Below are 23,544 nucleotides of genomic sequence, written 5' to 3' on the forward strand. Positions count from 1 at the left end.
CCTCTGGGTGCTGTGTTAACGATGGTCTTAGAAGTGATGAGAAATGGGGCTTCGCCTTAGGAAAAGTGTCTTGTCAAGGGTTGGGGGGGGGGGCTTTCTGAGGTTGAGAGACTCTGAGTGACCGGAGAGAGAAATGGGCAGCAACACTCAAATTGGGCAATATGACTGGCTAAATAATGAGCAGCTGGGGGTACTTCTTAGTAACCCCAAGAGGCTTTAGAGCAGCCCAGAGGCTGTGGCTCTGAAGAGGGGGGGAGCCTGCGAGACCTCTGCCCTTCTTGCATCTTGGAGTGGGTGTGGGAGCACAACCCCCAGCAGGGCCCCAGGGTCCTAGCCAGCACCTTCTCTGTGGCAGGTGGTGATGGAATCTGGGTGCAGGGAGGAAACAGAGCCGGGTGTCTAAAAAGTCTTTGTATCCCTGCCAATGACAACCTCTGGTTTAAGGCCTATAGAGATGAAATGTTGCCGGTGTCACTGGAGTTAATCCCCAAGAAGGGAGTAAGGAGTGGACCTTGCAGGGAGGATTATATATGCTCTGCCAGAAAGCTGACAGGAATTACAGGGACACTCAGCATGGAGCTGCAGGGGATGGCATCTGTCTGCTGGCGTCTCACCGTGAGGGTCCTGGAGGCTCGAGGCCTGGGCTGGGCTGACATGTGTGAGTAAATGTCTCTGGGCTGCAGGGCTGTAGGGATGACTGGTCCTTCAACAGGTGAGGGCTGCAGCTATGTACGTGCCTTGGGGCTGGGCTTGGCTGGGCTGCCCACTGTGGGCGCCAGGGTCTTGCAAGGAAATTGGCAAGGCCCCTAAAGAGGGGGATGAGGAATTCTCTCTCACGATGGTTCTCTTGATGTTGGCAGTGAGTGAGGCAGACCCCTATGTGGTCTTACAGCTACCAACTGTACCTGGAACGAAATTTAAGACCAAAACAGTCACCAACTCCAGTCATCCTGTATGGAATGAGACCTTCAGTTTCCTAATCCAGAGTCAGGTCAAGGTAAAGCTCAGGTCACCCACCTGAGGACAGGCTGTACCCTGCCCAGGGAGGGTTCTTGGGGGTCTTTGTCAGAGAAACTGGGAAGTGGGTGTCTTTGTGCCCCAGCCTGGATGTGCTGTGTGTTGAGAGAATGTGTGAACCCATCAGCCGCCTGTGTCCCGATCTCCAGGCTAGCGGCTCGTCCTCTCTAAGCCCATCTATGGAATGGAGCTAGTAAGAATCCCCTCCTGATTTGGGTTGTTGTGAGGTTAAATGAAATAATGCACTCCTAGGTACGTATGTTGCCTTAGGGACCTAGCAAAGTAGGGGTGTGGTGGGTGGGGGAAGAATTCTTTGAAAGAATTTTATTTTTTACACAAATGAAAATTAGCAGGGGAAAACTAGCAACTTTGCTGGGTTTTCTTTTACTGCTTTTAAGTTTTACCATTATGTTTATTTTGAAGTACAAAGCATGGAGGCATAATAATCTTTCTGGCTCTCACCTTCAAGTAAATGTTCAACAGGTGAGGGCTGCAGCTATGAGTAAGTGATGTGCTAAGTTGCTTTTCCTGAGTCTCTAGAATGTTCTGGAGCTGACTGTCTATGATGAGGACTCAGTCACAGAGGATGATGCCTGCTTCAAGTTTCTCTACGACATCTCAGAAGTCCTCCCTGGCAAGCTGCTCCGGAAGACCTTCTCTCAGCGTCCCCAGGTGTGTGGGGAGTCCCTGTGGGCTCCAGGCTGAGAAAGTTGCAGTTTTTCTCCTCTGCTGGGTTGAACTCATTCACAGAAAGATGCAAATCCCTCCCAGAGATATTTACATTTTAATAGGAGAGGGGAAGGCTTAACTTGTCTGTTATAGACTGAATCCTCAATGGAGGAATTTTACTGTCTGTGGAAGGAGGTTTTGGGTGGTGGAGAACTTCCTTTAAAACACATCTCAGTGTAACTAACCCTTTTGGCATTTGTGGCTCCATCATTCCAACTCACTGCCTCTGATCTCCCATGTGCCCAAGGCCTGCTTTATGAAGGTCTGTGTGCTCTTTCTCCAGCAGGTAAAGGCTGGGCACATGGGAGGGCAGAGTTATGGGATCCCCCTCAAGAGGAAGATGAAATGGGCCCTGAGTACCTTCAAGCCTCCTTTGGCATGTGCCTTGCCAGAGACCTGTTCTTTGCAGATTTACTAGCTGTGGTAACTTAGGCAGGGAGCCAATCTTTCCCTAAGCCTCAATTTCCTCATCTGTAAAATGGGAAGAATTGTAGGTAATACCGTGCCTCCCTTAGAGACTTGAGATGATGAAATAATGAGTGTAAAAGAACAGTGTCAACTCTAAAGACGCATACAAATGTTGACGACTTGCTCATCTTCTCTGACTCCAGGGACAGGAGGAACTGGATGTGGAGTTCCTGATGGAAAAGACGTGAGTAATATCACACAGCTCAGGAAGTGTCTCAGGACCTAAGCTTTATTTAGGGAAATGTTATGATCCAGATCTTCCTGTTGGTCTGTCCAGCCGAGATTCCCTGTCCCTCATCTCCCAACTCCTGCCAGTCTGGGTGGTGGGATCTGATCTTCTTAGAGAAACGAAGATAGGAAGTTCAATCTTTTCTCTGCCTTCCTCTCTCCCTCCTCACCTTTCACCCTCAGAAGAGTCTCCCTGCACCCCGAATAGTATCCAGGACTTTGAGAACCCTCAGTGTCACCCAGGGATGCCCCACATTGGTGGAGCCTCGGCTGTGAGGGGGGCTGGTCTGCATAGGGAGCTTTTGCCTTTGCAAGGCCAGACTCTGGATGGTTTGATTTTTCCAGGTCAGACCGCCCAGAAAACCTCATCACCAACAACGTCCTTGTGGTAACCATTACCTTCCCCAAGCTTGTGAGGGGGAGCTGAGGGAGGGACCCCAGAAAGGACACTGGGTCTGGATGGGGCCGGTTAGCTGCCCAAAGTGTGGGCAGAAAGGCCACCCCTGGCTTCTTGGCTAGGTGGTCACCTAGGGCTGTGGTCAGGGGCTGGGGCTTGGTGGGCCCTGGGACTAATGCGAACCTGGAGAGAGGAGAGGCTGAGGCTGTGTTGAGAGGAGGTTCTGGCCCAAGGCTGGATGGTTGAGGGAATGTTTGGGGAATTTGAGGTGCTTCCTGATGTGTTTAGTCACTGTAGTGAACTAATAGTTCTTAGCCCTGGCGGAGGAAGCCCTGGTGAGGAAGCCGTGCAGGCCAGACCCACTCAGGTTGTTAATACTGAGGTAACTGAGATTCACAATGAGTTTCCAGGGTTGTGTGCTTCAATCTGGGAGTTTCCGGGTACGGCCAGTCAGCTCTTCCTTGGGATAATGGAGAGTCCTGGCCGGCTCTCTTAAAACACAGCAAGCTTACAAAGCTGCAGTGTGAAGGAATGGACACAAGGTGGCGACAGGTGCGTTAGAAACTTTCTACTTCAAGTGCAGTCCACACCGGCAAGCTGACCTGGGAGCAGGGCTGGGCCCAGCGTGGGGTGAGTAAGGCACCTAGAGCCTCACATTGAAAGAGGCACCACTTGGGGTCCTGCAAATGCCTGTTTGATGGGCAAGTATTAGTTTTTCAAATACAGGCATACCTTGTTTTATTGCACTCCACAGATGTTGTGCTTTTTACAAATTGAAAGCAGACCCTCCACCAGCAAAAAATTACTACTCACTTTATTGCAATACTTGCTTTATTGTGACAGTCTGGAAACGAACCAGCAGTATCTTCAAGGTATGCCTGTGCATGTTAAAATAGTCATACCGGTGGCAACTGCCTCTTATCTGAAGTGATGAAGACCAGTGGTATGTTGAACTCAGCAGTTCCACAGGAGAGGGTCAGTAGCAACAGCTGAGTGGGCTGCAGGCACCAGCTGGCATGCATTACAGAGAGAAGGCACCAGGCTCACCTGGCAAGTCAGTTAAGTGAAGGACAGCCAGGAGATACTGTAGTTGCTAAAATGTTAAGGGTTGCTCGGATCCGTTCCATCGTCCTGTAGACCAGTGCTTTGCATAGTACCCTTTGTAGTAGAATGCATCCTCCAAGTTGAGACCGTAGAGAAACTTAGAGAAGAAAGAACTGTGCCTGAGAGATCGGGAACCTTCAGAGATTCCAGAAGTTTGGCAAATCTAGAGCTTGGGGGTAGGTGAAGAGGGGGCTCCCCTGGCTGTTCCAGGACATCTGGCTTAGCAGTTGTAGTGGATCAGAAGTGGGGTGAGGGGTTTCTGCATCTGGTCCCACACTGGACCTCACTTCTTGTTCTGTGTGTGGTAGATTAGGGGCAGTGGGGCTTACAGGGTGAGGTTGAGGGGACCTCAGCTTCCCCAGCAGAGCCCCCTGCTCATGATGTGGTCTACCCCAGGCTCGAGAGCTGTCACGCCTGGATGTCCTTCTGGAGAGCATAGGGAGCACAGCCATGAGCGCACATGAGACCTGCTCAGAACCAGGTTTGGCCTATGCTTGGAAGGTGGGGGCTAGGTGGGGGTGGCTGGGAAATCCACATAGGGCAGGAGGTGAGCAGCAGGGCAGAGCTTGCCTCTTCCTTTTTGCCCACACAGCACAAGGGCAACAGGTCTGGGCAGGAAGGTCCCCCTGACCTGGTGGAGGGCATGTCACAGGAAGTGGGAGTTCCATGGGGGTTGGGGGAGCTGGCAGGCTGGGGAGGGCCTTTTCTAGAATCCTGTTTGCCATGATCCAGCCGCCCAGGCCGCCACCATGTCTGGGCAGCACTGCTGGTTCCCCAGGTTTTTGCTGGGGCTCTTGTTCCCCTCATACTAGCCTGCCCACTCTCTCCCTAGGTCAGGACAAGCTGGAGCTGGAGCTGGTGCTGAAGGGGTCATATGAGGACACACAGACATCTGCCCTGGGCACAGCATCTGCTTTCCACTTTCACTACATGGCAGCTCAAGAGGCAGAGCTGAGTGGGCGCCTGAGGGTGGGTCTTTGGGTCTCATCTCTGGAGCTCTCCTGCCAACCCCAGCCTTGAGTCAGCTCCAGCTGCTGCAGGCCCCTCCCTGGCCTTCCCCCTGCCAAGACCAGGCCCCTGTGGCCTTGTCGCCCTCCCCTAGTTAGGCATCATGTCCTTGGCAGACAGGGTGGATCACCAGGGCCTGGAATGGGTACGGGGAGCTGCTATATCATGTCTGTCTTTGAGCCCTTCAATGGCTCCTCCAATAATGCTCTTAGACTAAAATCTAATGTCTGTGCCCACAGGCCCCGCCCAGCCTGGCCCCTGCCCACCTCTGCTGCCTCATTTTCATTCATGCTCTCCTCAAGATGCTTCAGCCATACTTGTCTCTTCTTGCTTTTCCAGCATGCCAGATGCTTTCCCTGTCCTCCTCTGGCTCCTTCCAAGGCTGCCTTCTTCTCTTCCTCTTCTCCCCTCCCCCCCCCCATCCCCCTCCTTTCCTTCCTCCTCCTCTTTTAGATCTGAGCTCAATGACCACTCTCCAGAGGGACCCTCCTTGACCTCCCTTCTTAAATGGACCCCACACACCCCACCTCCGGTTACTCTCTTATCATTTTGCTCATTTCTTGACAACACTAACATCATGTCATTGCCTGTTTCTTTATGAATTCACACACATGATTCACCGAGAACAGTAAATATGAGCTCTTATTACACTAAGTAAATATTAGCTATTATTTTTGTCATTATTCGTAATTATAATTCTTATAATTTTAATAATTATAAATATTGAAATTTTTTTTGTATTGTCAGGGAGGGACTGTGTCTGTCTGGATCACTGTCTAGATACTCGGTAAGGATTTGTTGAATGAATGAATGAATGAATGAATGTTTCCCCTCAGAGCTCCAAAAGCAGTGGCTGGAACTCAGATAGCTCAGCTGAGCATCTCTCTGTGCCGCTGAAGTCCTTGGCCCCAGGGAAGGAGATAACCATGGACATTCCTGCTGCAAATGTAAGTGGCCTCAACTGAATGGGAAGTGCCAGTGAAAATAAAGATAGGGGAGCCTAAGGCCCCCAGGGGATGCCCACATTCCCCTCAGGGTCTAGGACATTCTGACTGAGGTCTCTTCCTTGGATTTCAGGCCCCAGGAGTGAGGCTACAGCTCAAGGCTGAAGGCTGGTGAGGGACATTCATATCTGTGGGGGACAATGAGGGGTGGTAATGGGGCAGGAGAGTGCTGTAGAAAGGGTAGTCCTTGGGATTGGGAGCAGGGGAGGTTATTCGGCAGCTGTCATGGGCTTGTCCAACCAGTGTCTGAGCTCAGCAAGTGCCCCCTGACCCTGGATCCTCTACTGCCCTAGCCATAACGAGCCGGCTGTGCGCTTGGGCTTTGACCTGTGTGCAGAGGAGAAAGCCTTCCTGAGCCGGAGGAAGCAGGTGGTGGCCAAGGCCCTCAAGCAGGCCCTGCAGCTGGACAGAGACCTACAGGAGGATGAGGTTTGGGGGATACAGAGGGATGGATGTGCAGATACCTTGAACGGGCCTTAGAGGAGTACCTGATTCCTATGCCCTCTCCAGATACTCTAGTCAGCAGAGCCTGGGGAGTGAGCATGTATGGGGCTTGGAGTTGTGTGGGGTGCTCGCTCCTTTTGGAGCTCTGTCCAGGTCTGAGAGTTGTCACTACCTGGGGAGGGGTTGGGTGCTAGCTCTAACTCTGACCCCATCGAGACCCTGACCCCATCGATACCCTGGCCACGAGGTCCCTTCTCTAGAGGCAGGAGGCAGCTCTATTCCTGTCCCTTTTAAGCCAGCCTATGTCTTTTTGTGATCCAGGTCCCCATCGTGGGCATCATGGCTACAGGCGGAGGTGCCCGGGCCATGACCTCTCTCTACGGTCACCTGTTGGCCCTGAAAAAGCTGGGACTCCTAGACTGTGTGACCTACTTCAGTGGCGTCTCGGGAGCTACATGGTGAGGGTCCTGGGGACTGGACGAGCAGAGACGATCAGGCCCCCGAGGGGAGGGGAATAGATACCAGAGGGCCTCTCTCTATGGGGAAGCCAAGCGGGTGTGAGCAGTATGGTCCGATGGGTGCCAAGCAGCTTTCTCAAAAGGGAGGAAGCAGACATTACAGAGGTCCTGCCATGAGTGAGGCATTGCTGGTGTCCACTCCATGCTACTGAAGAGGTGTAAGGCAGCTGATTCAGGAGGAGCTGGGTTTGAGTCTCCACAACACCACCACTGGCTGGGTGACCTTGACCAACTTATTTCCTCTGATTCTCAGTTGACTCATTACCAAAATGGGAATAATAATAGTACATACTCCATAGATTAGAGTGGGACAGCCCAAGTAAAACACTTAACATGTCTGATATGTGCCAGGAGCTCCAAATTGGTAGCTCTTTTTTTTCTTTAATTGTTATTACCTCATTTAATCCTCACAATACTCTCTAGGGTAGTTTTTCTTATTGTCCCTATTGTATAGATGAGAAAATTGAAGTCAAGAGGTGCTATTTTACCTAAAGACAACTTTGCCTCCCTGTATTCCACTGAGCCTGTAATGAGGTGGGACTTTTCACTGTTAGAGATACATTCCTTTGAGTCTTGCTAAAATGTGACTTTAAAGGAGTCAAAGAGGAGTAAACGCCTCAGAGGAGTTTAGGTGACAGTTACTAAGAAGCAGTCTCAAAGGGCTTCAGGACAGACCTATGAAGATGGGTCTAGAGCTGTGCTGTACTAGTACTTGTGGTTATCGACCGCTTGAAATGTGGCTAGTCCAAATTGAGATGTGTTATAAATATAAAATACACAGTCAATTTTGAAGACTTAGTTTGAAAAAAATATAAATTTACGTTAATTTTTTATATTGATTACATATTGAAATGATTTTGATAAATTAAATATATTATGAAAATTGACTTTTACTGATCTTTTAACTTTTTAAAGTATTGTTACTAGGAAATTTTAAATTACTTGGCTCACATTATATTTATATTGGACAGTGCTGATCTAGAAGGAGAGAAAGCCCTGAGGCATTTTCCAGATAGGCGGGGTTTTGCCAGCAGGAGCAACACATTGGGGGAAATCGAGGGTGGGTAGGGGGAGTTGCAGCGACTCCTGCTGTGCCTCAGCATCCTACAGTATTGTCCCTTTGTTCTCCCAGGACAATGGCCCAACTATATGGGGATCCTGAGTGGTCCCAGAGGGACCTTGAGAGACCCATCCGATATGCCCGGGAGCACCTCGCCAAAAGCAAGCTGGAGACCTTCTCCGCAGGGCGCATGGCAAGTTACCGTAGAGAGTTGGAGCTGCGGACGGAGCAGGGCCACCCCACCACCTTCGTGGACCTGTGGGCTCTGGTGCTGGAGTCCATGCTACACAGCCAGGTATGGTGCCTGCACATGCCCGGTGGAGTGTGAGTGCAAAGGCCGGGCTGGGGTAGCCTCGCAGCTGGCTGACACACGTGCGCATTTCCTACAGGGTAAGAGCCTAGGACCGGTGGTTAAAGGATGTGGGAACCACTGTATATCAGTGTCTGCCCAACTTTGTGATGCTGCCTTTTTGAGTCAGGCTATTCTTCAATTAATTGCCGTGAATCTGAAATTTCTGGATCTCCCAAGAGCTAGCGACAAGTCAATGCCATTTTAGTTAAGCAAACAAAGCTTTTGCATTTTTGCATTGTGTTTAAGAGTCAGTGAGTTTGCTCCAACAGCTTTTATTTCATTTATGCTGCAATACGAAATACATTCTTCTTTATCTTTATGGTAGTGTTAAAAGCATAGACTCTGGAGCCAGATTCTCTGGGTTCTAATCCCTGTGCCTCTTACTAGTTATGTATCCTTAGGCAAGTTACTTAACCTCTCTGTGCCTTAGTTTTCTCATCTATACAATGGGGATGAGAATGGTACTTACCTCATCTGGTTGTTGTGGTTCCTCAGTGGTGCCTTGGCATGGAGTAAGCATTAAGTGTGAGCTATTATATTTCTTTACTATTATCTTAACACCATTAAGACAAAACTTAGCATATAAGTTTTTCATACATTGCTTCTTTAAGGAAAGCTTAGTAAGTTAACTGCTGAATTTTATATTAACTGATACAAATATTAAAATCAGTGACTTTTTTTCACGTGATTGTTTTACCACTATAACTATCTGAACAAAGTTTCTTTTAACGCATTTGAAACAACTAAAACATAAAATGCATTTTTAACATGCACAGCAAAAAGTAAACTATGAAATATATTAGCAGAGGAAACTTTCTTATCTTTCTTATCTTTGGGTATCAGGAGTTTGACCAAGAAAGAATATCATGTAAACTAACCAAAAATGAATTTGCTGTGAATTTTTTAAAAAATTTTTATTCTTGCTGGCAAGCATAATGCTACTTAGAAATTAAAAACCATTCTTATGTTTTATTTATTAGTTTAAAAATATTTATCATAAAAATCTTAATACTTATTATTAAGTATTTATTATGATACTCTTTAGACCTAAGAAAATGCATAAAGCATAATTTAATGAATATTCATGATCTCACCAACCACCCTAAGAAATGAAATGTTACAGAAAGAGTTGATACCCCCAGTGGACCCCTCTCCAGTCCCATTTTCCTCCCACACCCAGAGGCAACTACTATCCTGAGTTTAGGTTTATGATCACATACATATCTGCAATCTGTGTACTTTACTATGTTATATAACACATAACATTTAATTATATAACATATTTTATATAACCTTATTATATACTTTATTATATATACCTTTACTATGTATATTTTTATTAAAATATATATATCCTTAAGAAAAATGTATTATTTACATGAATGGTTTTGTACAATTCTCCTTGTGCACATGTGGTAGTTAGAGATTCTCTACACCTTGAAAATATACACCCGATGGTGGAATTGTTAGGCCGTTGGTTACATGTACTTTCAACTTTCCTATCTATTGCCAAATTGTTCTCCAAAAGTCTTGTGTTAATTCACACTCCCACACCACCAGTGTATCATAATTTCTTTTCTCTACATGCTCTTCAGACTTAAATTTTTGTTCATTTAATGGATGTGAAATGAAATTATTGTAGTTTTTCATTTCCTTGATTTTAAATTTGACTGATCAGATTTTCAAGTATATTTGTCACTGGGACTTCCTCTTTCATAGATTACCTACTCAAATGCTTTCCCATTTTTCTATTTAATTCATCTTTTTATATTATTTTGTAGGAATTCTTTATATATTCTGGATATTAATTCTTAATATTTCTAATAGTTTGAGCATAATCTTAATATAATCCAGTGTATCATTCTTTTCCTTTATGGTTTGTGCTTTTAGGGTCTTCTCAAAAATTTTTAACCTCTCCTAAAGTTATAAAATATCTTCCTATATATTCTTATAAAAGTTGTAAAGATTTGTTTTTCACAATTAAGCCTTCAATCTGCCCAGAGTTTATCTTCAGGTATTATGTGAATAGGAATCCAGTTTTATTTTTTCCATGTGGATAGTAAACTTTTCTAATATCACTTATTGATTTTTTTTCCTCCACTGATCTGCATTGCTACTTCTGTCATGCGTCAGTTTTTCTATATTCGTGGGCCTCTTCCTGAGCCCTCTCTTCCATTCTGATGGTGCTGATTTTCTGTTCCTGTGCCAAAATCTCACTGGCTTAGTTCCTCTACCTTTGTAATAAATCTTGGTATCTGACAGGGCAAATTTACCCCTATCTGACACCTTGGTTCTTCTCAAAATGATTTTGGCCACTTTTGGCCCATCTTCTTTTTCACCCGTCCCCATGACCCCCTCCCATCTGGTAACCCTCAAAATGTTCTCTGTATCTGTGAGTTTGTTTCTTTTTTGTTTGTTCATTTATAGAATCAGCTAGTTAAGCTTCATGATAAATGTTGGGATTTTCTTTGAAAGGGCACTGAATTTCTAATGGCAGCATAATTATTTGAAATATTTTTATTAATGTATCCTATGTTTTCTTAAGATCTATTGTTAAGTTCATGTTCAGTTGTAAGGGTGTTATATTCTATTAACTGAATTTTCTGCCTGGCAGCAGGAATTATTATAGTTACTATAGAATGGGAGAAGCTTGTTTTTAACAGTTCACTTTATAGGGTGCTAGAAAATGCAGTTTGATCCCAGGCTGTAAAAAAGACTTTCATTTAATTACCATTTGATCTTCCAATAATGACTTGCATGGTTTTATGTACAAGGTTTATAGTCATTTTTTAAAATATTTTTTAATTTTTTAATTACAGTTGATGTACAATATTATATTAGTTTTAGGTGTACACCATAGTGGTTAGACATTTATATAAATTATGAAGTGATCACTTCAATAAATCTAGTACCCATCTGGCACCATGCATAGTTATTAAAATGTTATTGACTATATTCTTATGCTATACTTTATATCCCCATGACTACTTTGTTAACTACCAATTTGTACTTCTTAATCCCTTCTTCTTTTTCACCCGTCCCCATAACCCCTCCCATCTGGTAACCCTTAAAATGTTCTCTGTATCTGTGAGTTTGTTTCTTTTTTGTTTGTTCATTTATTTTGTTCTTTAGATTGCACATATAAGTGAAATCATACAGTATTTGTCTTTCTCAATCTGACTGTATTCAGGATAGTACATTCTAGGTCCATCCATGTTGTTGCAGATGGCAAGATTTCATTCTTTTTTATGACTGAGTGATATTTCATTGTATATATGTATCACCTCTTCTTTTTTTTTTTTTTTTTTTAAAAGATTTTATTGGGGGAAGGGAAACAGGACTTTCTTGGGGAACAGTGTGTATTTCCAGGACTTTATTGGGGGAACAGTGTGTTTTTCCCAGGACCCATCAGCTCCAAATCAAGTTGTTGTCCTTTCAATCTTAGTTGTGGAGGGTGCAGCTCAGCTCCAAGTTCAGTTGCCATTGTTCAATCTTAGTTGCAGGGGGCGCAGCCCACCATCCCTTACAGGAGTCAAACCAGCAACCTTGTGGTTGAAAGCACGCGCTCCAACCAACTGAGCCAACCGGTTGCTCAGGAGCTCAGTGGCAGTTCAGTGGCAGCTCAGAGGCAGCTCATTGTATTCATTCTATTTGCAGAGGGCACAGCTCACTGGCCCATGTGAGAATCGAACTGGCAACCCTGTTGCCCAGAACTCATGCTCTAATGAACTGAGCCACCCGTCTGCCCCGACCTCTTCTTTTTCTTGTTGTTAAAAAAAATAGATAAATTTTGTGTAATTTTTATTGGGGATTATTGGGAAACTGTTTTTCCAGGACCCATCAGCTCTAAGTCATTGTCCTTCAATTCAGTTGTGCAGGGCACAGCTCATCTCCAAGTCCAGTAGCTGTTTTCAGTTTAGTTGTGAGGAGCACAACCCACCATCCCATGCGGGAATTGAACTAGCAACCTTGTTGTTAAGAGCTTGGTCGCCCCACTGGCAGCTCAGCGGCAGCTCGTTGTCTTCAACCTAGTTGTGGAGGGCGCAGCTCACTGGTCCACGTGGGAATCGAACCAGCAACCCTGTTGTTAAGAGCTCCCACTCTAACCAACTGAGCCATCCAGCTGCCCCTGTACCACCTCTTCTTTATCCATTCATCCATTTATGGACACCCAGGTTGCCCCCATTGCTTGTCTATTGTAAATAATGCTGCACTGAGCATATGGATGCACATTTCCCTTCAAAGTAGTGTTTTGGGTTTTTTCTGATAAATACCCAGAAGTGGGATTACTGGGTGCTTCTGTGTCTCTTGTTATAGCCTTTGTTTTAAAGTCTGTTTTGTCTGGTATAAGTATTGCTACCCCAGCTTTTTGTTGTTGTCATTTTCATTTTCATGAAATATCTTTTTCCCGTCCCTTGACTTTTAGTCTACATGTGTCTTTCGATCTGAAGTGAGTCTCTTGCAGGCAGCATATGAAAGGGTCTTGTTTTCTTATCCATTCAGCCACCCTATGTCTTTTGATTGGAGCGTTCAATCCATTTACAATTAAAGTAATTGTTAATAGATATGTAGTTGTTGCCATTTTATTATTCATTCATTCTTCTCCTTCTTCTCCTTCTCCTTCTCCTCCTTCTTCTTCTTGTCTTCTTAAAGAAGTCTCTTAAACATCTCTTGTAATACTTGTTTGGTGGCGATATGAACTCCTTCAGTTTTTTCTTGTCTGGAAGCTCTTTATCTGTACTTCGATTCTATATGATAGCTTTGCTGGGTAGAGTAATCTCGGTTGAAGGTCCTTGCTTTGCATCACATTGAATATTTTGTGCCAATCCCTTTTACCGTGTTTCCCGAAAATAAGACCTAGCCATACAATCAGCTCTAATGTGTCTTTTGGAGCAAAAATTAATATAAGACCCAAACTTATTTTGCTATAATATAACACCAGGTCTTATATTAATTTTTGCTCCAAAAGACACATTAGAGCTGATTGTCTGGCTAGGTCTTATTTTCTGGGAAACATGGTCTCCTGCAAAGTTTCTGTTGAGAAATCAGCTGCCAGTCTTACAGGAGCTCCCTTGTAGGTAACTAACTGCTTTTCTCTTACTGCTTTTAAGATTCTCTCTTTGTCTTTAACCTTTGGCATTTTAATTATGATGTGTCTTGGTGTGAGTCTTTTTGGGTTCCTCTTGTTTGAGATTCTGCACTTCCTGGGTTTGTATATCTATTTCCTATGCCAGGTTAGGGAAGTTTTCTACCATTATTTCTTCAAATAGATTTTCAATTCCTTGCTCTTTCTCTTCTCCTTCTGGTACCCCTATAATGAGAATGTTGTTATGCTTGATGTTTCCCAGAGGCCCCTTAAACTATCCTCATGTTTTGGATTCTTTTCTCTTTCTGCTGTTCTGTTTGGGTGTTTTCTGCTACCTTATCTTCTAAATCACTGATTTAATCCTCTGCTTCATCTAATCTACTGTTGATTCCCTCTAATGTATTCTTCATTTTAATTATTGTGTTCTTTATTTCTGACTGGTTCTTTTTAATGTTTTATAGCTCCATTTTTATGTTTCATACCTCTTCATTGAAGTTTTCCCTGAGCTCATTGAACATCCCTTCCACCAGTGTTTTGAACTCTGCATCTGGTAGATTGCTTGTCTTCATTTTGTTTAGTTCTTTTTCCGGAGCTTCGTTCCATCCTTTTATTTGGGACAAGTTTCTTTGTGTCCCCATTTTGGCTGCCTCTCTGTATTTGTTTCTATGTATTAGGTAGGGATGCTATGTTTTCTGGTCTTAGTAGAGTGGCCTTATATAGTAGGTGTCCAGTGGAACGCAGTGGTGCAGTGTCCCTGGTCACCTGAGTTGGGTGCTGCAAGTATGTCCCCTGTGTGTGTTGTGTGTGCCCTCTATTGTAGTTAAATCTTGGTTGCTGTTTGCACATCAATGGGTGGGATTGACCCTCAGGATGATTGATTGTGAGGACTGGCCATGACTACAGCGGAGGAGCTGGGGTGCAGGGGTTGACCCTACAGAGCAAGATTTGCTTTAGCAGGACTCTGGTGCCTGTCCAGTCTGTCCTTTGGGTGTGTCATCCATGGAGGCAGCCAAGTGGAAGTGGCCCCACTGCAAGCGAAGTTCAGCCACCTCATGTACCCTGTCTGGAGCCACCTGAAATTAGCCACAAAGCAATCTGAAGATGGTTCCCACCCACACTGGGCTTGGAGATGTCTAGGAGAGGCAAAACTGTGAACTGAGGCTGGCTGCTACTAGTGCCAGGTCTGGGGTTGCTTAGCAAGTGGCACAGGGCATGCCAAGGCCAGATGCTGCTTGCTTGGGGTTTGTGAACCTTTTTAGGAAAGTCCACAGCATGAGCCAAGACAGGCCATTTGTATGGAAAGGCCATTGGAAGCTGCTTGGGTGGATCCACAAGTTGGGTAGGATAGAGTCTCTGGGAATCACCAGGGTGGGGAGAACACTGTTAGCCAGGTTGATAGAGACTTAGCATGTACAGGCTGAGTGGGGGAAGTGCTCAACAAAGAAATAATGGCTTCTGCCAGTACTTCTGTCTGGAACAAAGCTGCCCCTCCAGCCCTTGCCCTGAAACCAGACAATTCAATTCCTCTGTGTATGTCCCTGGTACCTTTTGATCTGTGGCCCCAGTGCAGGAGCTCAAAGTGAGTGAGTCCATCAGTGAGTAAGTCCCATACATGGGCCCTCTAAGAGGAGCACCTCAGACTCCAACAACCCTCTGTCTCACTCAGCCACAATCTCCACTGGTTTTCGCAGCCAGAAGTTGTGGGGACTTCTCTTCCTGGCACTGGAACCCTGGGCTGGGGAGCCGGGTGTGGAGCTGGGACCCTTCACTTCTCAGGGGGGACTTCTGCAGCCAAGATATCCCTCCCAATGTTAACTGCCACACACAGGTATGGAACCAGCTCATTCTGCATCTCCACCCCTCCTGCCAATCTCGATGTGGCTTTTTTTGTGTTTCCTTAGTTGTAGGACTTCTGTTCAGCTAGACTTCAGGTGATTCTCAGTGATGGTTGATCGTTTATTTGTAATTTTTATGTGGTCATGAGAGGAGGTAAGCACAGTGTTTATGTACTCTGTCATCTTGACCAGAAATCAATTTATAGTAATTTTTTAAAAGACAAACTTAGTTATTTTCTGTTTATAAGAATAAAAATTTTGTGGTATTAATGAATAACAATTTATTCTTAAAAATGAGCACCCATGTGGTTTTAAAATTTTTGTTCCAATAGGAAAACTTTTCAAATATTTTTTCTTTTTTCATAGTAATCATGCTTTGTCTCTTACAGCTAACACTCACTGTATGCTTTTTAAAATAATTTTTTATTCAGACAAATTCAGTATTGATTTCAAATTTGTCATCAGATAAAAATAAGTATCTCTGTATTATACTAATCTACAGTACCAAAAGTCATTTTAAAATTCCAGAAAATATAATTCCATTCATAACAAATCACAATTTTATTAACATTATTATTTTTTAAAATATTACACCTTAATCTTTACTCAGAGAAATTTTTTAGTTCACATACTTTTATAATATTGATTTGGTTTTTGTAAAAACCTATTTGTAAAATTCAGCAGTTATAATCAGTGCTTCTCAAACTATCTCTGTGAAACTGTTCATCTTTTACTGGCAAGCACTGAACTGCTTAGAAGCTGCTCACCATTCCTCAAGGAGAAACTTGTATTTTTTCTCTTATCTGTTCCTGAATTAAAAGGTCTTACATGTTTTTCTTCAACTCTGGACAAAAGGTTTTGCACACCCTTTAGTCCCACCCTATACAGTGCCCAGACCACGTAAAGAGAAACATGTTGCCAACAGTCCACCTAGCTCCCTCACTTCAGGTGGGACCCTTGAGCCATCCTAGTGGTGTTCTGCAGGGTTGGAGATCCTCATTTGGAAACTGGAGGAATTGAGGTGCAGAGACCTGCCACAAAGAAAAGGAATCCTGTTTTGATTGATGGAGGGGTGTGTTGATCCTTTTCCAAACCTTTCCCCAGGGCAGAAATTGTGCATCTGTAGTAAAAAGACACATTTCCCTTCATCATACATATCAAAAGAGCAGACAAACAGGATTCCTAACTAATAAGACTTTGACAAGGGAAATTGCAGGTATTAATAAAACCCCTCCCGTCTCAACATATATACACATTCACACCTACAGAACTGACTTGCAGATATGACAAATCATCCGTGCCTGCAGCTCAAGCTGTATTTGGGAATTTTCCTGTGGATTCCCTATAACTCAAGTCATATTGGGTGTCACTGAAGAACTGGGGGAGATGACAGTGGTTGACACATGAGTGCTCTCATCCGGTGACAGAGGGCTGATGGGGAAGAGGAAGCTGAGGCTTTGCCATGGGTGGGAGGGGGACTCCTTGCTGGATAGGCTGGACTAGAGTTCTGGGACACACACCTTTCTGATCCTGAGAATCACCTGGGAAGATTTTAAAAAGGACAGAATCTTAGGTGGCTTCTGCTGACTCTCAGAAGAGATCCAGTAATCTGCATATTTAACACACTTCCTCAGTAAATCTGAAGATAAAGCCTGATATGGCAGGTGGGAACGCCCTAGGTCTAGCGGCTGAGAGGGGTGCCTTCCAGCTCAGAGAGCCTCAGAGAGGGACTGTGTTCATGGCGCACACACTGCTCTCTGAGGACAGCACAGGGCCTGTGGCAGCAGGATCCTCCCGAAGGCGGGGCTCCAGGCAACCACCACCATTAACCTTGTTGGTGCTTGAGATAAACCCTCTTTGAATCTCTGGTCTGGGATAAAACGAGACATTTCTGTGGAGACTCCTTCAGAAGGCAAGCCACCGTCCTTGCCATCAAAGAGGAGCCTGGAGTGTTACTGAAGAGAAAATTAGAAACAGAAGGCAAGAATAAATAAAGGAGTGCAGCTTCATACGGTGCAAAGCAGGAAGGAAGGGGGTGCTGAGGCAGGGTGGAGGGGACAAAGATGTCAGGAAAGCATTTGGGAGGGGCTGAAACTTGAACTGCATTAAGGTGAACCTAGAAGGGGCAGCCCGCCCCTGGCAGAGTGTACAATGTCTACTGAGATAGGGAATTCCTGTGTTCTTTCTAGAAAGCGGTGTGTGTGTACCTTTGTGACTATGTGTCAGAGTCCACATCCAATCCACCCTTCAACCCATAAAGATGGGTCCACTGGCACCAGAGGAGACAGGAGTGGGGTGTCATTGCTAACACTGTAGTCCTCGTGAATGGTACTCTGCAGGTTTGCAGGGCACAACCTGCATAGCCGTACGTGGTGACTACATATGGGGCTGGTTAGAGCATTGGGGCAGAAGTGGGAACGGAGTAGGTACACCCACCCATGCCACTCAAATCCTAATAGGGAGCTGCCTCCTCACCCCTAGTCTGTGCCCCTTCCGCACCCCTGGCCTGGTAGATTTGCTGCCTCCAGGATGCTCTCAACCGCACTTAGGCCCTCGTGTTCCCCACCCCAGGTGATGGATCAGAAGCTGTCAGGACAGAGAGCTGCACTGGAGCAGGGCCAGAACCCTCTGCCCCTCTACTTGAGCCTCAATGTCAAAGAGAACAATCTGGAGACTCTCGACTTCAAGGGTACAGTCCTCAGTCCTGTCCACTCTGCCCTTCCCCCCCCCCCCCCCACACACACATGCACACATGCACACCTCTGCACCCTACGGGTCCCCAGAGAATTCAAACGGGAAACACCAGAACAGATGGCCCCACCTTCTGGAAGGGTGGCCGTTCTGGTGGGCTCATGTGCCAGGTAGTGGAGGCTCGCTGTCCTGGAGGTGAGTAGGGTGGAGAGGGACGGACAGGAAGGATGTGCACAAGGGGCTGGGTGAGTGGTCAGCCCAGGAGTCAGCCAGCCAGTCGGGCAGTAGGGAGGCTGGGGCCTGCTGGGAGGCAGTGTCTTTGGCCTGTCAGAACTGGGGCTCCGCCTGCCCACTCTTCTCTCATTCCCACCTCCCCCTCCTTCCCCTTAGAGTGGGTCGAGTTCTCCCCATATGAGGTCGGGTTCCTGAAGTATGGCGCCTTTGTCCCTTCTGAGCTCTTCGGCTCCAAGTTCTTCATGGGACAGCTGATGAGGAGGATCCCTGAGTCCCGGATCTGCTTCCTGGAAGGTGAGGGGTGGTCACTCTGCAGCCCTGGCCGGTCCCGGGCCAGGCCTCTCTGACTGGACAGACTCCTGTACTAGGTCTAACAGAGCTTCCTCTCCTCCCCACCCCGTGAGGGCTGGGGTTGGGCTATGAAGAGCCATTACAGGGGCAGCCTGCTCCCCCTCTCACTTCCCATCAGCACCCAGGCTTCCGGGCAATGGAGGACAGGGCGCTGAGGCCTGAGGCTGACCTCTCGTGGGGCCTTCGCCTTCAGGTATCTGGAGCAACGTTTTCTCCCTGAACTTGCTGGATGCCTGGTATGACCTCACCAGCTCTGACAACTCCTGGAAACAGCACATCAAGGACAAGATCAGGAACCTAGGTAAGAAGGGGAGGCAGCAAGGGGAGCCTGGCATGAGGCCGCTTCCCCTTCAGATGCCGGGGGTCGGGGGCACTGTCAGAGGGAGGCAAGCCCCTCACTGGACCAATGTCTGTTTCTCTGGGTCCAGAGGAGCCCGCTGCCTCCTCGAGGACTTCCTCATGGCCGGAGGCCTTGTGGCTGCAGCCTGGGACAGCACTGGCCCAGGCATTTAAGGGCTTCCTGACAGGCAGGTTGCTCTACCAGCAGAGCTCCAACTTCCTCCAGGGCCTCCAGCTGCACCAGGACTACCGTGACCACAAAGATTTCTCTACCTGGGCAGGTAAGGGCCACAGTCACATGTCCCCAGGTAAGAAGGTTGGGCTCTCTGGTAGAGATGGACCATGGCTAGGACTGGCAGACGCCTCAGAGGTTACAGCATTCACTTCTGGGGTGTGGACTGGAGAAGGGCTTGGGAAGGGCTCGGGTGTCATGTGTATTCAGGGAGTGATGCCAGAGGTAAGAAGGGGATGTAGAGGCAAATGCAATATGAAGGGGGGGGGGGTGAGTAGATAATCTATGGAGGAGTGGCTGCCCCTGACTATCGCTGCCTCCCCCATCAGACAGCCAACTAGACTCCACCCCTGGCCAGCTGACCCCGCAGGAACCCCAGCTTTGCCTGGTGGATGCCGGCTACTTCCTCAACACCAGCTGTCCCTCCATGTTCCGGCCAGGCCGCAGGCTGGACCTCATACTCTCCTTCGACTACTCCTTATCTTCACCTTTTGAGGTACCTCCGATTGCCCCCATGAGAATCCCAGATCCTCTGTGCAACCAGGCCAAGCTCCAGGGGTGAGCAGCAGAGCCCCTGGGCCACTGGCCCAGACGTCCTATGTCCCCAAGGGAAAGGAGGGATGACAGGCTCCTGCCAGGGCCCTTGGTTGGGAAGGGTTGTGGAGGTGCTGGGGCTTCAGTCTCCCAGGACAGGTGGACAGGGAGGAAGCTTGCCATGCCCACCCCAAGAGGAACAGCTGGTCAGAGCTGGGAGGAGGCCCTGGCCTGTCCACATCCTTCCCCCCAGGGCCTCCCTGGGGACTCTGGGAACAGGGAGGAAGGCCATGGTACAGAGGTACTTGACTAATTAATCAATAGCCATCCCAAATGGGGTGGAGTGCCAGGTTTTCACCTCACCTACAGATTTTAACCAATTAGTATTACAGGCCATCAGCGTCCTTGCCTCTCTCCATGCTTAACTGGGCCATGAACAGGAGCCAGGTTGTCTTGACTGCTCAGTTTGGGTTGGAGCCGTTCTAGCATTTTCTAGACCTGAGGTGACCAGGAGGTAGCTGGTTCTCTCTGGGCCCCTCTCCCCTACCAGGTGCTGCAGCAATCTGAGCTGTACTGCCGGAGCCGGGGGCTGCCGTTCCCCCATGTGGAGCCCAGCCCGCAGGACCAGCGCCAGCCCAGGGAGTGCCACCTCTTCTCGGACCCCACCTGCCCCGATGCCCCTGTCGTGCTGCACTTCCCGCTGGTCAACGCCTCCTTCAAGGACTACTCGGCACCTGGTGAGGCAGCCCCTCCCTTCCTAACAGCCTGGCGCCTGGCCCCTCAGAGGCACTGCCTTGGGCTCTCCCAGGGCCCCTGTGGCCAGGAGAGGGGGCAGAGAGTCTTAGGGCTGGTACCCCCAGTGTTGGACACAGCATACTCCGGTGTCTGTTGCGGATGCCCACATCCCCACCGGGGCACTTTGCAAAGTCACTGTGCTACTGTCCTCTTTGTCATGCCCCAGTCTCCTTTGCCTTGCCCACCCCCCCTCCCCCAGCACCCTAGTTATACCTGGGCCTCTCTGCTCTCTGCTTTGTGGGGTGGAATGAGAGAATCCCTGCATCCAGAGGCCTCCTGCATTGTCACCATCTGCAGCCATCTCCACCGCTGCTCAGGCCCAAGTTGTTAGAAGAATTCATAAAGGCTCCCCAGGCTGGACAGCCAGGGAAGAGAAGTCCCGGTCCCCACTCTCTCAGAGTCCCCTAAACTTACCTTGGGTTTCAGCTGACCTCTATCATCCTATCCCACCCCAGGCTGGGGACCTTTCTCACGGAGCTGGACCTCTATCTGCGCCCCTGAAATCGAAACCCTTATCACATTCCTTTCAGTCCTCACCTCCCACCAACTGGTCAGTCTTTTCTTTTGGTGAGAAAAACGACATTTCTGCCTTTGTGCATTATTCCTGGCTTTCTAGTTCCTGCCACAATTCCAAACTTTCCAGCTATACTCTTAGCATGCTCATCCCACATCTTGGAATTCTCTTTCTCTCAGCAAAGACTTGTTCTTAACAAAGCAAAAGTATTTTGGTTTTCAGCCTCTTGTTTCCATCATGAGTTTTAAGTATCCATTCACTAACCTAATTGACTTTGTTGTTCTGGCCATTTCCACCTTACCCTGGAAGGTGATATACACACTATGAGGTTGCCTTAATAGTGGAAAAAGTATAATGCTACAAAGAAATGTGGGGAGTAGCAAACTCTTCATATCTCAAAATTGTCTCCTGCTATCCACGTTTATATTTCTGGGCAAAGGACACAGAGGGCTGAGAAAGAAGCAAGGACCCCTTTCAGTGGGGTGCAGCTCACCCCTGTGCCCAGCTTTGGGGCTTATTTCTACCCAGCTGTGCAGGCCTCTGGGACCCGCTTCTAACTCCTTCCCACCTCCGGCAGGTATCCAGCGCAGCCCTGCAGAGCTCCTGGCTGGCCAAGTGGATCTCACTGTAGCTACCTCACCCTATTCCCTGTTCAATATAACCTACAAGGAGGAAGACTTTGACCGTCTGCTGCAACTCAGTGACTACAATGTCAGGAACAGCCAGGACACCATCCTGCAGGCCTTGAGGACGGCTCTGAAGCACTCGGCCCCGGGGGCCAGGGTTCCAGGGGCACAGACTTGAGTCTGGCCCACCCTGAGCGCCAGACTGCTTTCCAAAGCAGCTGCACTATATTTACACTCCTGTCAGCATTGTATGAGGGTTCCGATTTCTCTACGTCTTTGCCGTACTTGTTATTGTCTGTCTTTTTTATTATAACCATCCTAGCGGGTAGGAGGTGGTGTCTCCAATGCATTTCCCTAATGACTAATGACGCTAAGAATCTTCTCACATACTTATTGGCGTTTTGTATACCTTCTTTTGAGAAATGTCTATTCAGATCTTTCACCCATTTTATTGGATTATTTGTCTTTTTATCTTTGAGTTGTAAAAATGCTTTATATATCCTACACACAAATCCCTGATCCAATGTATGATTTGCAAAGTGTTTCTCCAAGTCTGTGGGTTGTCTTTTCACTTTGCTGATATCACTTGAAGCACAGAAGTTTATTTTATTTTTTTTATTTTGATGATGCCCAGTTTATATTTTCTTTTTTTTCAATGTTGCTAATGTACAGTATTATGTTGTTTCAGGTGTACACTATAGTTATTCAACATTTATATACCTAAAGAATTGATCTCCATAAGTCCAGCAACCGTCTGACACTGTACTAGGCTATCACAATATTATTGACTATATTCCCTGTGCTGTACATTACATCCCCATGACTTATTTATTTTATACCTGGAAATTTGGACCTCTTATTCCCCTTCACCTTTCTCCTTCCTTTGTAATTTTTCAATTACAGTTGACATTCAATATTATGTTATATTAATTTCAGTATACAGCATAGTGGTTAGACATTTATATAATTTAAGAAGTGAACCCCTTGACTAGTCTAGTACCCACCTGGCACTATACATAGTTATTACCATATCATTGACTATATTCTCTGTGCTTTGCTTTATATCCCTATAACTATTTTGTAACTACCAATTTGTACTTCTTAACCCCTTACCCTTTTTCAACCATTCCCCCAACCCATCTCCCATATGGCAGACCTCAAAATGTTCTCTGTATCTATGAGTTTGTTTCTGTTTTGTTTGTTTGTTTATTTTGTTATTTAGATTCCACATTTAAGTGAAATCACATTGCATCTGTCTTTCTCTGTCTGACATACTCCACACAGCACAAGATCCTCTAGGTCCATCCATGTCACCATAGATGGCAAGAACCCATGGCTGAGCAATATTCCATTGTATATATGTACCACCTCTTCTTTATCCATTTATTCATTGACAGACACCCAAGCTACCTCCACATCTTGGCCATTGTAAATAATGCTGCAATGAACATATGGATGCACTCATCCTCTTGAAGTAGCATTTTGGGTTTCTTCAAATAAATACCCAGAAGTGGGATTATTGGGTCCTTCTTTGTCTCTTGTTATAGCCTTTGTTTTAAAGTCTATTTTGTCTGGTATAAGTATTGCTACCCCAGCTTTTTGTTGTCATTTTCGTTTTCATGAAATATCTTTTTCCCATCCCTTGACTTTCAGTCTGTATGTGTCTTTCGATCTGAAGTGAGTCTCTTGTAGGCAGCATATGAAAGGGTCTTCTTTTCTTATCCATTCAGCAACCCTATCTTTTGATTAGAACATTTAATCCATTTGCATTGAAAGTAATTATTGACAGATATGTGTTGCCATTTTATTATTCATATTTTTTATCTCCCCCCCCCCCTTTTCTTATTAAAGAAGTCACTTTAACATTTCTTGTAATACTGGTTTGGTGGTGACAAACTCCTTTAGTTTTTTTGAGTCTGGAAAGCTCTTTATTTGTCCTTAAATTCTAAATGATAGCTTTGCTGGGGAGAGTAATCTT

General features: G+C 46.4%; 1 protein-coding gene across 1 annotated transcript; it reads left to right on the forward strand.

Annotated features, from left to right (window-relative positions):
* The first annotated feature begins 585 nt into the window (after positions 1–585).
* Positions 586–23,388, forward strand: PLA2G4D (phospholipase A2 group IVD). The gene is made up of 19 exons (XM_019725538.2): positions 586–658; positions 861–997; positions 1,558–1,689; positions 2,358–2,398; positions 2,788–2,830; positions 4,340–4,424; positions 4,776–4,912; positions 5,788–5,898; positions 6,029–6,066; positions 6,249–6,384; positions 6,721–6,857; positions 8,050–8,272; positions 17,822–17,939; positions 18,332–18,469; positions 18,720–18,827; positions 18,955–19,146; positions 19,427–19,593; positions 20,182–20,368; positions 21,518–23,388. Exons 1-19 carry the CDS (start codon positions 589–591, stop codon positions 21,742–21,744), a joined length of 2,427 nt encoding a protein of 808 aa, XP_019581097.2. The 5' UTR covers positions 586–588; the 3' UTR covers positions 21,745–23,388.
* The last annotated feature ends 156 nt before the right edge of the window (positions 23,389–23,544 follow it).

Source organism: Rhinolophus sinicus, linkage group LG03 (assembly GCF_036562045.2).
Source record: "Rhinolophus sinicus isolate RSC01 linkage group LG03, ASM3656204v1, whole genome shotgun sequence".
Taxonomy (NCBI): domain Eukaryota; kingdom Metazoa; phylum Chordata; class Mammalia; order Chiroptera; family Rhinolophidae; genus Rhinolophus; species Rhinolophus sinicus.

Excerpts from the sequence above, each read along its gene's own strand:
- PLA2G4D (XM_019725538.2), top strand. The coding sequence starts at position 589 with ATGGCATCTGTCTGCTGGCGTCTCACCGTGAGGGTCCTGGAGGCTCGA. Across the intron at positions 2,399-2,787 it reads GAGTTCCTGATGGAAAAGAC|GTCAGACCGCCCAGAAAACC; the intron begins GTGAGTAATATC and ends TGATTTTTCCAG. Across the intron at positions 20,369-21,517 it reads CAAGGACTACTCGGCACCTG|GTATCCAGCGCAGCCCTGCA; the intron begins GTGAGGCAGCCC and ends CACCTCCGGCAG.